The sequence below is a fragment of the Denticeps clupeoides genome, chromosome 5, assembly GCF_900700375.1.
Source record: "Denticeps clupeoides chromosome 5, fDenClu1.1, whole genome shotgun sequence".
Taxonomy (NCBI): Eukaryota; Metazoa; Chordata; class Actinopteri; order Clupeiformes; family Denticipitidae; genus Denticeps; species Denticeps clupeoides.
In genome coordinates, this window is record NC_041711.1 from 29,530,916 (window position 1) to 29,551,859 (window position 20,944).

General features: G+C 44.3%; 1 protein-coding gene across 6 annotated transcripts in view; it reads right to left on the reverse strand.

Moving 5' to 3' along the window:
• The window catches only part of arhgef2b (rho/rac guanine nucleotide exchange factor (GEF) 2b), a 32,772-nt gene extending 12,233 nt beyond the window's left edge, over window positions 1-20,539 (reverse strand). The window contains exons 1-8 of one of the 6 annotated variants that reach the window (XM_028980139.1): window positions 20,382-20,539; window positions 19,229-19,352; window positions 18,804-19,033; window positions 16,522-16,702; window positions 15,727-15,820; window positions 14,948-14,987; window positions 14,532-14,679; window positions 1,345-1,507 (exon numbers count right to left, since the gene is read on the reverse strand). In XM_028980139.1, coding sequence (XP_028835972.1) covers window positions 1,345-1,507; window positions 14,532-14,679; window positions 14,948-14,987; window positions 15,727-15,820; window positions 16,522-16,702; window positions 18,804-19,033; window positions 19,229-19,261 — 889 coding nt within the window. In that variant the 5' untranslated portion in view covers window positions 19,262-19,352; window positions 20,382-20,539. Of the gene's footprint in view, window positions 1-1,344; window positions 1,508-8,061; window positions 8,308-8,724; window positions 9,026-14,531; window positions 14,680-14,947; window positions 14,988-15,726; window positions 15,821-16,521; window positions 16,703-17,603; window positions 18,130-18,803; window positions 19,034-19,228; window positions 19,353-20,381 lie in introns of those variants that run through there. The other 5 variants (XM_028980140.1, XM_028980141.1, XM_028980142.1 and 2 more) reach the window with 5 other exon arrangements.
• Between the last annotated feature and the right edge of the window lie 405 nt (window positions 20,540-20,944).

Sequence of the window (20,944 nt, forward strand, 5' to 3'; positions counted from 1 at the left end):
AGACAGGATTCCTCTCGTTCCCCCTCTGGCAACAGACATGTGCAATCACAGCCATGCCAAATCCCAGCCCCCCCCCTGCCCTGCCTGTCCGATCTCTTTGAAACTGCACTTCAAAAACCGGTGGATGTCAAGGTGACAAGGTCGTGGTGATACCCCTGCACCGGTCAATAACACATGCGGTAACCGTAGCATCCTTTGTAAGGAAATTCACCCCGTAAAATGGAATCCATCTCTGCTCTCTGCAGTGAAGTGGGCACGTCTGCATTCACTGGGCGACTTCATCACTCACTGCAAAATCCAATTCTGCACCTTCCTCCATCCTCCCTTCCTCCCTCTCATTAGCTGACGTGCCGTGTAATTGCTAGTGTGGAGGTGTTACATGTGATAAGAGCTCAGTGGCCTGTAAGGTTAGACTGAGGACACAGTCAATTAAAAGACTAAAGAAAAACTGGACAAGTGCAATGACAAACACCCATTTTTTTTTTATTCTATCCAGTAAGAATGCACATTTCTGTCATTGTTTTCTATCTTTCTCTCTCTTTTTTCCTCTCACCCACATCTTTAGGGTTTTATTTGTTTGCCCCATGCCCTCCCTCCCATGCACCACCCCCCAGCTGTTCTCGCTGCCCTGTGGAGAGAGAGGCAGGCCGTCTGATCTGCTCTCCCCACACACTGACACCATTGTCTGGGCGGAGTGGTACAGAGTGTGGGGGTGGTGCTGGAAGTCAGCAGCTGATTGATTTTCAAAAGCAAAGGAGGGGTGGAGGGGGGTGGGATTCAGGAGGAATCCTCCCGTTCATGCACGCGTCCACCCCCCCCCCCCCCCCCCCCGCTTTCCTTCTCTCCTCTCCTCCGTCTTTTACATTTTCCATTTTACAAAAATTCAGGTTGTATCTGTGGATTTCGTCTGCTCTCTAAAAACCAACCCCCCTTACCAGCAATCGCTGATCAGGCTCTTTATTTCAGAGCCCAACCTGCTTTGCTGGGAGACGTTGGACGATGACAAATTGCGCCGTCTGGCTGACACAGCGCCTCCCCATATGTGTGGCAATTTCCCCCAGACCTGACCATGCAGGTTGCCAAGGAGCCCCCATTTTATGAGGATGGTGCCAGAGATATACCCGACTACTGAGGTAATGGTGCACACATAGTCTCGATATCTTCAGGGACAGGGGCTTATCGAGGCTCTGGAATTCCTTCCTTCTGGAAGACTGCAGCACCAAGTGCTTATCAGTGGATGGCCAAGGGCTGTTCCGCAAGGTTAAACATGGAGATTCACAGAAAATGAAATGAGCCTGGCCTTGCATAGCTGAAGAGCACTGGTCTGAGGGGACTGGTACTCACTGGGGCAGCTGAGGGCCTCCTTGGCAGTGATGCTCTTGTTGCAGGCGGAGCACAGCGTGGTGGCGGACACGGTGAGGGAGGTGAAGAGGTGGCCATTGCTGTATCGCGCCTCCCTCTCTCTCGCCTCCTTCTCTCGCTCCTTCATCCGTTCCTTCTCTTTATTCTGTGGACAGAGGGGTGAAGGGAGGGTGAAGGTCATGAACCACTGAGACAATGAAGTTCCTGTATGCCTGTAGCCCACTGAACTTCTGCGTTAACTTTGGATTTGGATGGAGAGGATTCATGGCTTTATTATCAAACTACTCTTGGAATTTCATTGCCAAAATGGACCAATTTTCTTATCTTATCATAATATGAGAGTTCAACTGCATCTCAGTAGTATGATATAATATATTGCCACAAGGACCGAAGCTGGAACCTCCTTGTATTGTCTTGCACGGCATCCATCTCTTCCTACCAGGAATTCTTATCTTATCAAACACGTTTCAATTACACCCAGACAACAGGGTCAAATCTGAGCAGAACTATATTACTGGGCTTGTTGAGATATTGTTATATTGTTAAATAAGTACAAACACATTATGCTGTTTAAAAAATTTTAAACAGAGAAATTATTCCAATTTTTTTTTTTTCTTATCAGTACAGTTGAGCTTGTGCTTCGTAGTGAAAGCAGAATAGGACTTAGTTGCTATTATCATTTTAAAAGACAAGATGTACTTTCAAGTGCAGTGAAGGGTTAAATCCCAAAGGAATTACAGACTAAACCTCCATTTTAGGTTAGGGAAATGGACAAAGAGGGACTTCCCCATTCCTCCTTTCAGACCCCAAACAAAACCACGCTGGCCTATTGTCTGGATGCGAAAGCCGTGTACCTATCCTGGAGAGAGGTGTGAGGTCAAGCTGAAAAAATGGAATAGAGGTAAAGGCCGATATCAAATGGGACAGCTCTGTGACTGAAATCACTCTAAGATAATGATGTAAAGCTCCTGAGATCTGCCCTCTGAACTGCAGATTCCCACATGCTGGGGATCACCTAATCCAACGTGTCCTTAACCAGTCACACGGCTGTCTGACGTGACAGATACACTGCACTGCCAAATATTTATGGCAAAAAAAAGCCTTATTAATGCAATTTGACATGACCTGCCAGACCTGTGATAGACAACCGTTAATTCTTTTTCTTGCTGTCTCTCCCCCACCTCTCCCTCGTTTATTAACAGGAGGGATTACCGTAGTCTGACAGAAATTTTACTTCCTGCACAACAATAATTACTGTTGTACAGAAAGCACAATAGAGAGTAAATGACACACCATCAACTTTTATACAATCCGCTTTCTTTGTCTGTTAAATACCTGTTTGGTGCCAGTTGAGGACATAATCATTTAAATCAGGCTCAATAAAGCCACTATTGGCTGTGAATGTGTTTAAAACCCCCAAAAAAGCTCATGTCTATTTGCAAACACAAACACACAGAAAATGGGTAAAAGTGAAAATCGTGTGCTGCGCCGTAACAACTATCATTCAGTCTTCAGAAACCATGGCAAACTGGAGCAAAGTCCGATGTAATTCCAAATGAACAATCAGGAATTTACTCACAAACAAAGCAGTAAAATCTGATGCTACTCCACCCTGACAGAGTCACCCCAACCCCACGATTTACCACTGTAAATGGTTAACACTTAGGAGCCGGGGGGGGAGAACGCTGAGGAGAAGACGAGTTAAAATGGAGGTTTTCGCAATTGGCCAGCTACAGACATTTTAGTTCCTCCACAGAATCTGATACCAGCTGTTCTCAATGTCATGCTGGACTCATTAACAGATCCTAAATTGGTCCCGTTAAACTGAATTTGAGCCCCCAGTGAATGGGTAATAGTGCTAACTGCTAACTGAGCTCCCTGGACGGATGACTTACTTAATAAGACCATGCAAATCTACGGAAATACACACTGCATGAAAGGACGTGACAAACTTGCCATATACGAGTTTGTACGCTTTAGAATAAAAATGCCCACGTCATTGTTGATAAAGGAAGTCCACAAGCTGACTTCCTCTTTTACAGAGAGGGGGGGTGGCGAATGACTTGCAACACAAGTGATTAAGGGTAGAAAACCGTTGCACAAAATCTGTAGTTCCCCGCATTGTGCAGCTGTGCTATATACCAGCGAGCCAAGCCCCACTTCTCGAGCTTGGTTTTAGAGTAAACTATTAACCGCCCCGGGACAAGGCTGGCTGACTTCCACTCTGGCTGAATGGACTGCATTAACCCAGGGTGTGTCTGCTGTCCTCCTGTACGTCTACAGACATCTGTGAGGAGACAGAGACCGCTGTATCACATGTTTTTTATGCTGTTCGGTGACCTAAAATCACGAAGGGCCTATTGGGGTCAGAGATATGCCAGACACATCATGAGTAAGAGAATGCTGATGTGGGTTATAAAACTATAATAAGGAAGTAACAATCTTTAAAAACATGATTTAATGACTGAGTATGACTTTTACAATAACATGTACAATACAATACAATAAATACTTATTATATTCAATGAGTAACAAGCAAACAGGACAAGTGTTGTACATATTTGTTAATGTATTGAATGTATTAAGCAAGAAAGATATAATGGCAAATTGAACATTTAGATCTCAATATCAGTACATTTGTATATAATAATAAGCATGTACGCTGGATGTACACTGTTAACTGCCAAAAATTCTGAATACAGACTACTCTGAAGAAGTCAGCTGATCTCCTATAAAAACTGCGCCTCCTGGACCGCCACAGGGAGTCTAACGTCGGTCCGTGGGGACTGAAGCTGACTGCTCACCACCTCAGCTTGGGTTCTGTAGACCTGTAGGGCAGGAGTCATCTGACCATCCACCTGGCTGCAATCTGTTTTAGGGCACAATCTTCATTTTAATTCCCCCATACGCTCTGAAAGCGTCAGCCAGAGATAAATCTAGTATCGAGCTCCTGTCGACAACACAGTTTTTGTTCCTTTTCTGAACTGTATGTGTGATCGCCTGCTGCAATTAGACCACATAAACGTCCAATGAGAGAAGAGTGGAATAGAGGAATAGCTCAGAAAGAGGGATGATGGAGTCACTGGCTTTTAGTGGTGACTGCAGATTGAGAGCTAAACACAAGAAAAGAAAAGTCTGGGGACATGACAGTGAAATAGGAGACTCGCATGTAACCTGATTTCAGGGGCCACCAGCCTAAAAGAATAGGGGACATACATTGAGAGGAAATCCATGTAACTAGAGCTCGAGATCAGAGACAATAGGAGACGATACAACAAAAAAATAGCCCTCACATTACTGCGTTTCACCATTTTTTTTAGCTTGACTGCAACAGAATGTAGAAATACATGTTTAAAATATGAATACAGAATATGAAGTCTATGGCCACCATAAGGTAATCACCAAAAGGTAATTTCTACCACAATGTGAGTGCTTGAACATGTGATTTTCAGACATTTAAGGGAACAAGCGCAGTTTGTGTGCTAGCGTGTGTGTATCTGTCCAAATGCATGTATGTCACACTGGAAGTGTACAGCCTCAGACAGATGGCTCCCAACGTGCAGTTTAGCCCACCATGACCCCCAGTGCCGCGGAAAACTCCCACACGAATCAGACTGACGGGGAGGTGCTCATTAGGACTCCCACGGTGAAGAAACCTGACATAGAAAGCCTGTCCCCAGAGAGCAGCGGCACAGCTAATTCAAACACGTTTGACAACCTTGGCACCCAAAGCGCAGAGGGGTATACAGTCCTCACTGTCAAAGAACGTGGCAGAGAAACAAATTCCCCTTCGTCTCAGATTAATCCTTCCTTAAACCTGCCTTACAACCAGACGTCTGGCCGCTCCACCCCCCACCGGTGACTTTCTAACATTAGGAAACACAGAGACATCTAGTTGAGGTTTGTTAGCTCTAATATCGAACCGATGGGAGATATTGCATGACTGTGATCGCTTCCTTGGTGAGCTGTGATGCGTGCAGCCAATGAGAGTCACCGGCCTGCAGTATATGCGGCTCGGGAACGCCCCATCTCAAGGTCAACACCATCATGCACCAAAACGCTGATCTAACAAGACTGTTCCTGGAAGTCTCGTAAAATCCCAGACCCGCTTAGACCTTTGGAAACTGTGGGTAACTTCCTCTGGCACTCATGTCACGTACGACTGGAAAGTGTTTGTTCAGGTGCTGGGGATCTAACATGGATGCTCCGCACCTCTATTCACTTCAGGCCCTTATGTGTTACTGATTAGTGGGGCTGTGTGACAGTGCGTGCTCCGTCTCAGGATTGTGGTGTGACGCTGTAATGTCGCTATTGTGTTGTATATATATATATCCTTAATGCAAACCCGGTTCAGCTGCTCTCAACACACAAAGGGTAAGATGACACCCCGTCCTCTTTATCCAAAATATACACATTTCTTTCACTATGATGCCACAGCTCTCTTGCTAGACCCATTGTGGCCCTTTGTACACGGAAGAGAAAAAAAAAAAAAAAAAAAAAAAAACAGATCAGTGCATGTTTTTTTTTGTGGGGGACAATAATAACGAAACGAACGTGTATCAAAAAAATGTTCTGTACAGCCCACAATTGTGTGCTTCACACAAACATATGTGTTCAATATGTGCATCACGTTTTGCATTAGGTTCTGTGCCTAATTATGTTGTGTAGGCATTCTGAAACCATGCCCGCTACGCATTTACAGCATTTACCAGACGCCCTTATCCAGAGTGACTTACAATCAGTAGTTACAGGGACAGTCCCCCCCAGGAGACACTCAGGGTTAAGTGTCTTGCTCAGGGACACAGCAAGTGGGGTTTTAACTTGTGACTTTGTGGTCCTCTGGCTCAGAGGCGAGTGTCTTACCCACAAACACTAAATATGCTGCTGGGTGTGCAAAGTGTTTCTAAGTTGGCTAAGTATTCATACTCCTTTTACAGTATTATTTGATTGTGTGAATCTCTTTTCAAAGCTAATAACCTAGTTGCTGAATACCTGAAAGACCGTAGTCATTAATCACCACATTTCTGTGCATTCCCAACTCCCATAAGATGGGGAAAATCTATTTACAGCGCAATGTCCAGCGTCCACCTGATGTCTGAGGAGCACGTGTCACTGAGGAATCACTATCTGTTAAGAGTTTAAAGCTCCTTACAGAGTTGAGATGCCAGCGAAGTAGCTCAAGCCTACATGAACACTCGGTCACCCGCTTCAGGCCAGAGGTCGTTTTTATATATATATATTTTTTGGAAAGACATCCGTGTGTTCACAAGTTAATGACGAACACTGCCAGCACCCTCCAAACTATTGTTCCAAGCGGTTACAGCCACTGAAGCACATAACCAACACACAAAAGGCTGATTAAACACAGACACACAGCACAGACGAGTCTCCCACTCTCACAGATACACACAAACACACACCGACACACACACACCTGCAAATACAGACTCACTCACTCTAACACTCTACACACACCGCCATACGTCTTTCGATTCCATGACCGCACAGCTCATTCTGAGTCACATATCCACTTACTGACACTAATCGACTCATAGGTGAAGATTTGCCCTACAGACTACTACACATACAAAATCTCATTGTTTTGCAAAACATTAAAATGTAATATGGTGCTATTAATAAAACAAGCAAAATTAATAACATAATGTAACATTATAAGCAAGTAATAACAGATAACATAATTTAGCCTCAAATTAAAATTTTTATCGGCAAATGGGGTCTTGAGTGAGAGGCATAAAGCCGGTCAGCAGAGCTCTCAAATGGATCCTTATCTGTAGTCTCATGCCTGACCCTCAGGCTCCAAGAACAATCCAGCCTCTGTCTTCACTGTCCCGATGGATGCTCTATTGTGTGAAGGTAGGTCTAAAAGGGGATGACTGAACAGAAAAGCTCATAAGCAGAAAAGGGATGGCTTCACGCTATGTAGCGACTGGTGACAGACAGATACAGATTACGGCATTTTGCAGCACATACTGCTGACTGGTGAGAACGGTCACTCCCATCCTAAAATTAGCATTCTGGCATGCATGTATGTATGCTGACCTGGATCCATATGAATGATATATTGACAGATGCTGGAGAGCATCATATATATATGTATGTATATATACGTATGTGTGTGTGAGATATATATATGGAGCTCTCCAGTATTTGCACCATAGTCGATCTGTCAATCCTGGCCCTCGCAGCATCGCCCACTCCTCTCTCTGCACACACCTTTTATCTGCATTGATGTGTATTTAAATCCCTACTGTGTGTATATATGCCATATGCTTCACACATCTGGTTCATTTCAGGTACAACACAAAGGAAACGAGACCTGTTCTGACCAAGATATGCCAAGATAACGCGATACAGACCATGATTTTAGGAGAGGGGGGGTGTTTCCATAGCAACTACCATATAGACTTCCTTATGCACATGAAAATGGTCAAACTTTCATATGCAAAGCCTGCAAACAGTAATATACGTTATCACAGTGTACACAGTGGCTCTGCTGGTTTTTTTTCAACCCCCAAATACATAAGGCCGCCGGCTTGTCTACAGGAAATGAGGCTCATGTTCTAATTATGATTTTTATAGAAGTCCAACCTCTCACAGCGGGGCAAGGGAACAGATGGGGGTCATCCAGCCTCTCGGAGGGGAGGGGGGTGGACCGAACAAAAGTTGCGCGCCGCTAACCTTGCAATGCCGCAACGAGACGGGCGAATGGAGGGCGACAAGAGAAGAGGGCCCCGCGAAAATCGGTAATCGCTCAAAGAAAAAGAAGAAGAAGAAAAAGAAAAAAAGGCCCGCGGCGCGTACATACAGTCGCTCCTTCCAACGTGGAGACGTGCGGTCCGCGGCGCGGCTCCCTCCCCCAATTTCCTTCCGATCCCGCGGACAACGTGCTCGGCTGCTGCTGCTGCCGCCGCGCCGCACAATGGAACCTCCCCCACCCCGCTATACGGTAACCGCGGCGCAGTACGGCACACGCGTCCCGGCCAATCAGGATCGATAAACCCGGGCTCGGCAGGCGCAATGCGTGTAACGGGGGAGATAGAGGGAGGGGGGGGAGAAAGAGGAGAGCGCAATTTTCTCCACGTTGGAAGGAAGGCCGGCGAGGAAAAAAAAAAAAAAAAAAAAAGAACCATGCGCCGCGACCTTCTGCTCGAGTAACGCTGCCGGTAGGGGATTTCCTGCTCGTTTTTTTTTTTTTTTTTACTGTTTATTTTTAAGCGAAACGCGCCTTAAATACAGCTTCCGTAAATTAGGATGTGTTTTGTCTGTGACGCGACAATAACCGGTGCAAGTAACACACGTTCCTACCGAACAGCGCCGAGCCTCGGCGAGGATTCCACTTACCCGCAAATTGATCTCTTTCATTCTTTCTTGACGCGTTTTTGGCAATGGGTCCGTAGCGCGGGACATTCCGATGAGCGGAATAATCAATAATTTGATCCCGCGATAATCGTAATGAGAACACACGCAGCTGCTTGCCCTCTTCTACTTATCCCACAGAGTCTCGACGTACACGATTTTCAAACGATCGCTCATTGAGGATAATCCATCAACTTTTCCCTCAGAGCCCCTGCTCCAGACCCCGCTGGATGAATCGTGCGACTTTTTCGAACAGGAAACTCTGGGTAGGTAGTTGCTCAAGAGCGTGGCTTGCGTTAAGCCCCGCCCAAAAGCGTCTCTCTTCGCTGTAATACTAATCCTCTAATCCTCAGCCAATTAGGGGCGAGGATCCCTCGGACGGACCCGCCCACTGGTAAAATGAAAACGAATCCCGTTCCAGCCGCAGGTTTAATTTACATGGCCACGCCCACGCGGTTTGACGGTCGGCGCATCCTCAGCATGAGGAGCTTCCCGAGACTATCTGGTAGCGTGGACCGACGAACCTGAACCCTGCAAGATTCATTTGGAAAGCGCGATTCGAAAGGAGATAACACAGTTATAACTCACTGTTGTTCGATTTTCCATAAAAACGTCCATAAAGCCTAATAAGATCGCAATAAATTATCAGATATTATGTAATTTAAGAGAGCTTGATATTGTAGACATGGCAAGTATGTTTTGTGTAGAAGACAGGGAGAGGCATATGAGTTCGAAAAAGTTGAGTTAATGTAAAAAGGGAACACAGTGCACACAGCCTGGTCTATATTTAGAGGGCCACAGAGAACAGGGAACGCCCTGCAATGCAACCACTAGCTGTTAGCCAAACGAATGTCTTAATGGGGATCTGTGAAGCTGTGATTTTGAGAAACAGCAGAGGCTGTTTTGGTAGTCGTGCTTCATTTCCCCCTCTGCCGTTCCAAAGCATTACTTTTACAGCATCATCCATTTTCCTCTTTTCTTTAATAAAGAACAAGCTCTATTGCTTCAGTTCTAAAGACCACTTCCTCTTCTCCACAGGTCTAATCAGCACAGCCGTTCTGTCTCCTTTTATAGCACAATGGTCAAAGACAACAACAAAACAACTTTCCTAATTCTGAGTGGGTCTCTCTCACACCACAAAAAAAAAGAAGAAAAGTTGTGTAAATTGTGAGATGGATCAGACATTGTTCCTCACATCCCACACGTCCCACAGACGCTAGATCAGACTGAGATCCGGGAGATTTGGGGGACATCATGCTCGTCCCTTAACACTTTCCCTTGTTCACTTCACTTGACAGTGGTGGTTTTAATGTTGTGGCTGATCAACGTGTGTCAGATACAGTCCCTGAAATTCTTGAAACCCAAAAAGGCCAAATCCCAGGAGTGTTTTTCACTACCTTCATATCCAGCTCTGTAACGTGCAGTGAGTTCTGTGTTCCTCTTAACAGTTTTCTCATCTGTTTTATGTCCTAATGGAAAAATGTTTCCTGGTGTCTTTCTTCTCCGAAATCCTCTATTCACTTTCACTTGGAACTGATATAGAAAACCTACTGACCCAAATAAGTAATCTGAGAGATTATATTTATTCCCAAATACTGTAAAATCTCCTAATCAGAGCTGGACAGTTCACTGCATCTCTTTAATAATATATTAATGCATATGGAAATTTATCTTAGTATGCCATTATCTCTAGAAAAAATACCAATTTAATAATATACTTATTTGATCATATTTTAGCATTACCCTTTGAGGCTTTTTTCCTTCAATTCTTCTAAACGTCCATCACAAAACCCTGTGTTTAAATTATAGGACATACGCCATTCTCCCTACCACACGGCCCATGGATCATAATGAAATTTGTTTTGTGCTGCATTCCTTCGACTGGCCTTGCTCTCTGTGGAACTCTAATGGTTTTCACAGTACAGCTACTTTATGAGGCCATCATTCTTTGTAACACAGTTGCTATGGGTTACGGTAAAATTGCAGCTGCTGACTTTTGCCTGGTGTCTCTTCTAGCATGGACAGGTGTCTGAAATATTGACAGTAGCAGTCAAATTTAAAGATTTGAAAATACTACGTTCGCATGTCCTTATTGTCACATGACTATTAATTTGGTCATACAGCTAATTGTTAGGAGTCTTTAGCGCTAGTATGAGTTGTCATGTTCTGTTTCCGCACATGTACTTCATGGCATATAATCAACAAATGATCAATTCACTACTAAAATATTGTGATAATCTCATGGTTCACAAATGTACATCAGACCACAACAAGCATCACAGATAGCCACATGTTTTGTGAAGTACACCAGTAAAGCAGATGCTGCACTGTCACATGATGTGAATCAGAAGAACCGTGAAATAGGAAAAGAAACCTAAGCAGCAGAAAACGAGTTATTATTTTTAGCATGACAAGAAAAAAAGATTCAATCTGTCTGTAGTGGTCCCCGTTGGATCGAATCATGTGAACATGCTTGGGATATTTTACCAGTCAGATAAAAGGTGGAAAAGTAAAGACCTAAAAGATAAATTAGACATAATTAACCTACATGACATAAATTAGGCAATTTTAATCAAGGCAAAGTAAATCTGCTCAGTTTATATTCTATGGTTGTTATGCATGCTGAGGTGGTCTTTATTACTTTTAATATCCGCTGTCTGCCTGCTTAGGTCGGGGCCTGCTGCAGTCAACATTCAGCACACTTTTGCTGTGAAGCTGGAGAGGGGAGGAGAGCAGGGAATGGGGTGGGAAAGTGGGGGAGAGCGTCCGCCCTGCTGATGCAATCCTGCCACCCGACGAGAAACTGCCCAGCTGGGCCAGGGAGGAGAGGAGGGAAGAAGAGGGGGAGGAGAGAGAGGGTGAAGGGGGTCGCTCTGACTTAGCTTCTGCCAGGACCCAACTATTCACACTACAAATGGAAAAAGTTAGAAAGTCACATTTAGGGTGAATTAGCACCACAGAATCAATCTATACAACACAGGGACCTCAATGGAACTGTAACACATACACAGGGACCTCAATGGAACTGTAACACATACACAGGGACCTCAATGGAACTGTAACACATACACATCTGTTATCCAGATGTAGGTTTTTTTGTGTGTATTAATGTCACCTAATCATATTAGATTAGACACAGTTTTCTGTCTCTTCATTTAGTAAAATTTCACAGCATTGAGATTATTAATTGTAGCTTTTTAGTATATAGCTCAGTCATTCTTGAGAACTGGGGCCAAACAACACAGTAATTCAACATGAAAATGTTTACAAAAAAAAGAACAATTTATAAAATCTGCTTTTCTTAACTTCTTTGACCATGGACCAGAAAACACCCTTGACTTGGCTAAGATTTCATAACTTAAGAGAGGACAAACATTAGAAGCATTAAAAAATATAACAAATAGTTATTTCTAATAACTAATTTTATAAATGTATTCTATTAATACATTTATAAATATGTTTCAGGCAAAACAAAAAACACAATTGAAACATTTATTTTGAAGGTTATCTTGGAACAGCCCTGCACTATATTTTTTGTGCTTAAAAATATATCTTCAACAAAAAATTAGTGTTGAAAATATATTTGTAGTGGATAGTGTGGATAGGACATGTTAAGTACAAAATCACAAGATTTTTTCTGTTAGGCCTGTATTAATTAAGTGTGTTCATAAAGACTTATAAATGGTTTTATTTCATTAAAAGGTTTAGTGGTACTCATAATCAGGATTGGGATACATGTTGTACATATATAACTATGCATGCGATAAATAAAAGTATGTTGAATTTATGTCCAATACTTTTATATTTAAAAATTGAAGACTAAAGCCATCCCAAAGTTTTTGCCCCTATTCTCAAGAATGAGTGAATAGTTATACTTATATACTTAAACTCTGTATTTACAGAGTTAGCACTGTGGCCTCACACCTACAATCTGGGATCCCAGATTTGTTGCTTTAATTCTCCAAGATCTGTGGTTTACTTCTGCCATTGGCCATAGGTGTGAATGTGTGAGTGACTGTTTTGTGTGTGTGTGTGTGTGTGTGTGTGGGTGGGTAAATGCTTTTACAGGCAGGTCAGTTAAAATGATGTTATGAAATAATACACTAACCCCAGAACAATACATGTAACCATGGCAACATGAAAAAGTAGCAAGTCTGTGTCCTTGAATACATGAGTTGGAATACATGTATTGGATGGCTGAATAAATGGTATAAACGGAATAAATGCTATAATAAACTGGTGCTTCAATGTGAAAATGATAAATTATCACGTGACATACCACAGCACCAAGTGCACACAGTGAAATGTGGTTTCTGTGTTTAACCCATCCCCCTAGTGAGTAGTGGGAAGCCATGAAAGGTGTCTGGGGAGTGTGGGGACGGTACCTTGTGCAAGGGAACCTTGATGGTTCAGGACTTGACCATTTGATTACAGGTCTGCTAAACAATACGGCAGTGGTGGGATATGAACCCACGCCTTTGCAGAGACTGGAGGGGCGTGGGATAGTATCCCACTACTGCAATGTCGTTTAGCCTGTGTCTCTGCACAACATATGATTATGTCATGGTAAAAGAAGTCAATTTGAATAGGTTTCTATCGCATGTAATTATGGGTCTTATGTATGGGTCTTACGTACCTCTACCACACACAGGTAAAGATCCACATATTACGTTCCATGTGCTAATTTCCTACCCCAAGAAGTACTCGTGGTTCTGTGCAAATGCCAGACCCTTGTGTTTTCCCCCATTTTACTGTCTCTAGCTGTATTAAAAAACACTGTTAGGTATGTCCATAACCAAAAGCCACTCTGAGGATGTGAAACTGCAACTGTATGACAGCACACACTGATGTCTGCACACTTTAAAGGAACATGCAGTCATAAGATGAAAAAATGTGATAGGGTGAGCAGTCTCGAAGCTGCTGTTGGTGATGTCATTTTCAAAATGAACTGTTGCACTTATGACAGAGCAGAGCAACTGCTACCATCTGGCATAGCAATGATAAGAAACACCACTCTGTTGAATAGACTGTCAAACTACATTAAAAGCCTCCACCAGGAAGCATTGTTAGAGGAAACATAATTAACTGTGACCTTTAAAAGGAGGACATGAGATTGAACACTCTCTACGACTTGTGTCTGTTAAATGGCTGACATCCTAATAAAATGTGCTTGATGTTACATATAAAAGGGCATGTCTGGTGTAATTAAAACTTCCAAGTGAGAATAAGCTTGCAGAGAGATCTTGGACAACTAAAGATATACAGATCAAGGAACCCTGGAATACGCCATTGCCTGATGTTGTGATGCAGTATGACTTATCAGGGTCACAGACAGATGCACTTCAGCCGGAACCACACAGACTCTTTTAGCATGTGCATGACATAGGAGCCCCCTTCTGACCAAACATATTACTGCATCCACGTGCAAATGGAGGATACCCATTAATGCCAATAAAAATGTAACAAACTATCCTAATGCAAATAAAGGGAAGATTGTTTGCATATTTTTAATTTTGGATAAAAACCTTTACTGATAATATGATTTAGATGGATTGCATGGCAATGCACTTTGTTTAACTGTAATGTGAAAAGGAAGGCTGATCCTTTTTCAGAGCTAACCATGCTGCACCTTTTGTAAAGCTTCTGGAAATGCCGTAATAGCTAGCTTTAAAAAGAATTTCAGATTCCTGCCAGTGTCACACTCCATGGCAGAGACCAACAGTCGCCACAACTGATGACTACTTCTCCATCATTCCAGTCACGCCACCTCCGAACTCCTCATTTTGGCTTACCTTGCTTTTCCCTGCCATCTTTCGAATGAAACTGATGGTGCGTCCCAGGGTTCTTCCAGTCTTGTCCCCTTTCTCCACCCCGTGTCGAGCCTCTGTTCTCTCCTCTCTCCACCACTGTGCCGCCCCAGACTCGCTCTCTGCATCCACACTGAGTAAAGCAAACAAAGAGTCTTACTAGCGGCGTCCAACCCACCTAATCTGTGTTCTAATTACCTCTGCGCACTGAAGTAAAATTAAAGAGCAACACCACCCAAATTTACGTCCACACTGCTGATAACATTTAAAAGCGGCCGGACAAAACCAAAACCAGCTCACTGATTACAGTGCAAAGTGAGCTTCCTCTTTCATTCAAAGCTCTACTTCATGTTATACTAATATAAATATATAATTACAAATGAATTCAGTCAATGACTCACCTCTGTGTAGACCCTCCAAACGCAGAGTAAAGGGCAGATTCTGTGGAGCAGACGGAGGTTTGAGTCCAATGTTACAGCCGTATCAGGCACCGGTCAACAAGCCCCTCATTCTGCTACCACACACAGGCACCATGTCTTTTACGGCTTCTGATTGTTCTTCTCTAATTAAATTCAGTCCATAGTGTCCTTCAGTCCACACCCTTTCACTAAGCATTTCATTCAACCAAAGCTCCCTGGGAATCCAGAGCGGTGATAAAAGTGTTCTTAAAATGTGACAGGAAACAAATGGAGAAGCAGAAAGATGGAGAAACAGCTCCAGAACTCACACACACACACACACACACACACACCGTCTTGTGTGCTCTGGCAGCCGACGTAGCCGCGGCAGAACAAACACAGGAAGAATGCTTCCGCATAACTACACACATTTTACCAAGACACAGTAACACACATCCTCAGACACACCACACGCTGACCAACATATATAATAGACACGCATTCACACACCAGCTAGGTCACACATACACACTGACCCCCGCCGAGCAGGGGAGAACATGTAATTATTGTGTTAACCCCTGGACAGGCGCACTAAGGAACACGCCCAATGAAGAAAGCCTATGACACAGCCAATAATCAAGCTAATAATCTACTTCTGCAGCAGGAAAATGAACACAACCAGAAATAATGACAGAAGTTATGACATTAAGATGAACTAATAACAACAGACACAATTTATTTTGGTTTACTCGTCCGGTTGCTGTAGAGCTAAATGTATGTACCTTGTGTTTGGTAATGATTAGGATGATGTTTGCTGGGTGAGGCACAGAGGGCTGGAGCTGATGCACTGCAGCCTTGCATCTGAGATGACTGCTCCTGTATCGTACACAGAAGGTTGTTATGGTGCAACACACACATCCACGCATGCACATATGCCTGACCTGTTAATGCCAGTCACCCACTACCGCTTTAATAAATAATAAGGTTCTGATCAAAGAAACATTGCTGACCAGGTATGACTGGTTATGATTATGTGTCAGAACATGGAGACATCACATCCCGTTTAGGGGAAAATCCCTAGTCCCAGTTATGATTCCTGCCATTCCCTGAGAGAAACTGTGATACTGCGACCCGCATATGCATGGCTTCAGCACAGTGATGTTAAAACAAGCATAAACAATGACGACCACTTCTGAAGCTATGAAGAAATTTGTCTCTGAAAGTATTTATCATATATGGGGATATTAATAACTAGCCTTCTCTGGATCCTTGTACACCTGGTAACCTAAATATAAGGAATATCTAGAATAAGGCTCATAATCAAGATAGTGCTAATTAATATCTTTAATATCTTTAGAAATTGTACTGAGTACAATCTAAGTACACACATTTATTTTCATCTTCGTAAAGACCTACAGTAATACATGTATTGTGAATGTGAAACTATAAATGTGAAATAATTCCTTCCTAAATTTGAAATGCAAACAAACACACTCTGCTCTCTATCTCTCATGTGAGGTGTTTCACTCTTGTTACCTCAGATGAACTTGACCAGATCTCATGTCCGTAACTCTCACCTCCAGTGGGGTAAATATCGGTGACTCGGAGACAAGCTCCTCCTCCGTGAGTGACAGGAGGGAGCCCAGGTCCTGGGCGTACTGGGTGATGGGGGCGCGACGTGGATCCTGCATGCCCGGCCCTCCTAAATTCCCAAACAGCATCTTCACTTCATATGGATCCAGGTCCCCCAGACTCACACTACATCACAGAGACAAAAGGTACATGCAGAATGAGCGTGACAAATAAAGCAGAATACTCTGTTGTACGGGGTGCACAATTTGAATTTACCAAGTGAACTTTTCGGCACCGACTCATGTCTCTGATGCCAATTCCAGATTCTGATTATGCTGATTTGTGTCTGTTGTGATTTGCATAAATGCACCATCAATCTAATGATGGAAAATGTGACGAGCAAAAGTACAGATACCACAACTACGGTGATCGCAATCACTGACAGAGTCACACAGGCGAACACAACCAAAAAACCCAGCAGAGTTCCCCCGGCAAGCAGTGAAAAGGCCACCAGCACTCGTGTGGCTGTATTAGTCATGGCGACGCAGATACCCGCTTTAACTGACGGCCAACAAGCGCCGGTGATTCCAGCAGCCGCAGTCCTGCCGTCTCACACACACACATTCACTTAACCAGAGGCACAATACAGTCATGGTCTCATCGGCAGGGGGACAGCAAGACAATCACAGCTCAGACCTGTTTCTGACAATGCAGCTCAATGTGAAGGGAACGCTGTGTGGGTCCTGCGCCACGGCGCGCAATGGGAGACACAATGCTCACGCAGATTCACACACACACAAATACACACTTATCTTCTCATGCTCTCTGTACATCGATCTGTGTCTCTCTTGCTCTGTGGAGCATTTTTGTCCTTCTAACATAGCACTGGTTAGTAAAGTGTCAGTACTTCATGGAGACGACCTAATGTAGACTGAATGAGTAAATGGACACGGTATATGACACCCCATTAACAAGTTCTAAATCATGGAGGTAAATACATATATTTAAGGTGATAAAACACATTCTCAATTAATAAAAAAAATTAAAGTGCAATTCAACTGAACTAATTTGATGCTAAAACACTTACCATTGACACAAGCCAATCCAGCACACACACTTCAGGAACGTGCTAAGAACTCAAGACAGAAAGTGAATGAAAGCCCATCGTCCTGAGAGAGGAACTATAACCGGAAATAAGCAGTGAGAGAAAATACAGCCTGCAGAGTGTGTGTAGGGGAGACAGCGCCTCGGCAGCCGGACTGCTGTGAACACAGCACAATCTAGTGAATCTGCCTGAATAAGAGAGAAGTAACCTGATTAGATGGCACGGGGAAGCAGAAGTGTTTTCAGGCCAGCTGAAGCCGCACTGATAAGAGCTGTGGCGTGCCAGAGAAGTGATAAAGTGTGCAAACACATGAGGAGCACTGAATTACGGCTCGGTCACTTACCCAGTGGGAAGAACTAAATACGATGAGGTGCAAAGGTCTGCGGACTAATACTCAGAAATGAAGAAAGACAGTACTTCCAAAGAAATAGCTGCTGTCAAACTACTGAGGTCATTAATTAAACATTGTATATCCTGTTTGTTTACATTGTATATCCTTTACGTTTATGTGTAAATAACATATATATATTGGAGGCCAGTGATAGGTTAGAAAAGACAGGCTTTAAGAGAGGGGTATGTTGGTAGTAAAAGCCTCCACAGTTAGCAAAAACAAAGTCTGGCTTACCAGCCAATTGACTTTGTTTTATATACACAAACACACACACACACACACACACACACACACACACACACACACACACACATATATATATATATATATATATAATTATTATTATTATTGTTTTTTTCTTTTTCAGACCATCCCATACAAATACATTTTCACATAGGTACCTTGTGTACCCTTTGAGGGTCAAAAAATATATCAAGGTACAAATCAAGGTACCTTAACAAGTACTCCAAGACAGTGTGCCGCTGCAAGCACAATAATACACTTTAGTGTGTGTGCCGGGACCAGTCTCACATTATATCTCACATTAGTTCAGCTGCTAGAGAAAGACACTTCTGACATTTCCTACCCCTTTATCACGAGTTTCTGACCACAATGTTGGTGCTGGAAGAACATTTTTAGCATTGGCCCTCTCACTAGAAAGCAGTGATTTGTATGAATATCTATAATATGGACTAGTAAACTTGACAAAGCCTGAGGTGCAAGGTGCTCCTAGGTATTTCTACAAAAAGGTGAATGTATAATGAACGTTGAGGCTCAGGCACCGTCCGTACCTGCGCTGATCGGAGTGCGAGTGTCCCAGCAGCATGGCTCCAGGTTGCCAGCTATGTCTGCGCAGGGGGTCTGTAGATAAAGAGGCGGGATTCCTCTCACTCACGTCTCTGCTGGATGAAGGGGGAGAGCGGGAAGGGGAGCAGGGCGGAGGACCGGGGCAGGGTGTGCAGCGCCCAAGGGGCATGATGGATCCTGGGGTTCTGTGCAAGCGTGGAGGACTGGTGATCATCTAATAAAAAAAGTCACTGCTTATCAACCAGCATTTCCTGTTTTTTTCCTCACTGTTGTTTGCCAAGGGAGACACGTTCACGTTATCCCATCACCGGGATCAAAAGAAGCATTGCATTCAAACTAATGCGCACGGCGTCACCCCGGAGATGATCAGATACAAGGCAGAATATCATCACATCAGTAAAACTCTTACCACGGGCGTGAAAGCGCTGTTCTCCGGGCCCATTAGACAGCAGAGCAGGAGCCTCCTCTAGTGGCGCAAAGTAGCCGCAACCATGACAGAACAAACTCGGTTTTCCCTGCTACAGCCCCTCAAACTGTAGGGAGAGGGAGAGGGAATATTTAAAATTCCACAGGCCGCCACGCACGGCGTCTTAGGCTTCATGTCAAGAAGTTGGCTTGCGAGCACTGATAGCGACTCCAGTTCTGGATAGCACCACACCCCTACATCCAGCCCTGCTCTGACATGCACGTGGGGTTTTTTTTTAGGTTTTTTTTTATGGGAATTAATGCAAACAAGATATTTCAACAGGCCGTTGCCCTGCACTCCTCTCTTCCCGATCTTACTCCCTCACATTCTTCCCTTTGGTAACAGACAGTAGTGCCAAAAGGAATGCAAACAATATGAGAAAGAACCCTGTTCCCCTCTACTTCTCTCTCAGTTAGGAATTAATACTACAACATGAACTAAGTTTGAAAATGGGTGGTAGTGGCCTAGTGGGTTAGACACTCGCCTTTGAACCAGAACCCCCAGGTTCAAATCCCACTTACTACCATTGTGTCCCTGAGAAAGACACTTAACCCTAAATTGCTCCAGGGGGGGACTGTCCCTGTAACTACTCAAGTCGCTCTGGATCAGGGCGTCTGATAAATGCTGTAAATGTAAATGAAAATGAATTTATTACATTGTTCCCGTTTTATCATGCGTTATAGCACTTCCTTGTGCTGCGGATAAATTGTAGCGTAAGTAAATGCTTTCCAGTGTATCCGTAAGAGAACTCGAGCAGACAAAATGTACTGTAAATCCAGTTGAATAGTTTGTAATATTTCATACAACTCTACTAATTGTAAAATAATACAGAGAATGTAGAAAAGAAAGCAGATGGAGACATTAATGCCCATCACAGATTGTCCACGTTCACAGATTGTCCCCGTTCTCCCACTCTGGCCACTCGCCAGTGGAACCTTTCTGCGCAAACTGTCACGTCCCGTAGCCGGAGAACCGAGTTTTAGAAACCGGCATCGTAATTAAACAGTAACGCGTCGGAAAAGGCGCCCGTTACTGGGGGCTTTAATCGCCGTCGCGGTTCTCTACACGGCAGGCTCGTTTCTACAGAACGACTTACCGGCGCAGGTGGAAACTGCGTCCTTCCGCCTCCAGCAGTCGGACTATTCTGGAAACGGCCGCGCTTCCTGCCCCACCGGAGACCCCGGAGGCGGTTTCAGGTGAGTCGCGACACCCGACGCCGTCGCGGAAGCCCGTCCGTCCGTCCGTCCGTCGTTGTGGCGGCGCCACCCCCGCATTCAGGCACCTGCTGCTCCCTGAGCCCGAGTCCCGCCCGCCGGGTGACGCGCGTTATCTGGAGGCGGCGAGGTCGCCCTCACGCCCGGTCGCCGGTCCCTTTTCCGCGGGCCGCTGGGACAACGCGAGGAATTCGGGGCTGACCTTCACCTGCCCACCGCCCGACCCTCCCTCGCAGGGGTTCACAGCAGGGCCCTTGTCCGGTGGAGAAAGGGGGGGCTTCTTTGCCGCGGTGCAATGGAGGGGGCGAGATTGAAGAAGTCGACAACTTCACGCATTTTTGCCCAGACACCGCAAATTGTTTACCTGCTATTCAAGAGCCTGCTTTTCAGGATAAGTTACGTGGCTCCAAGTTCCGTGTGTTGTAGTAGCTGCGTAATTGCAGCA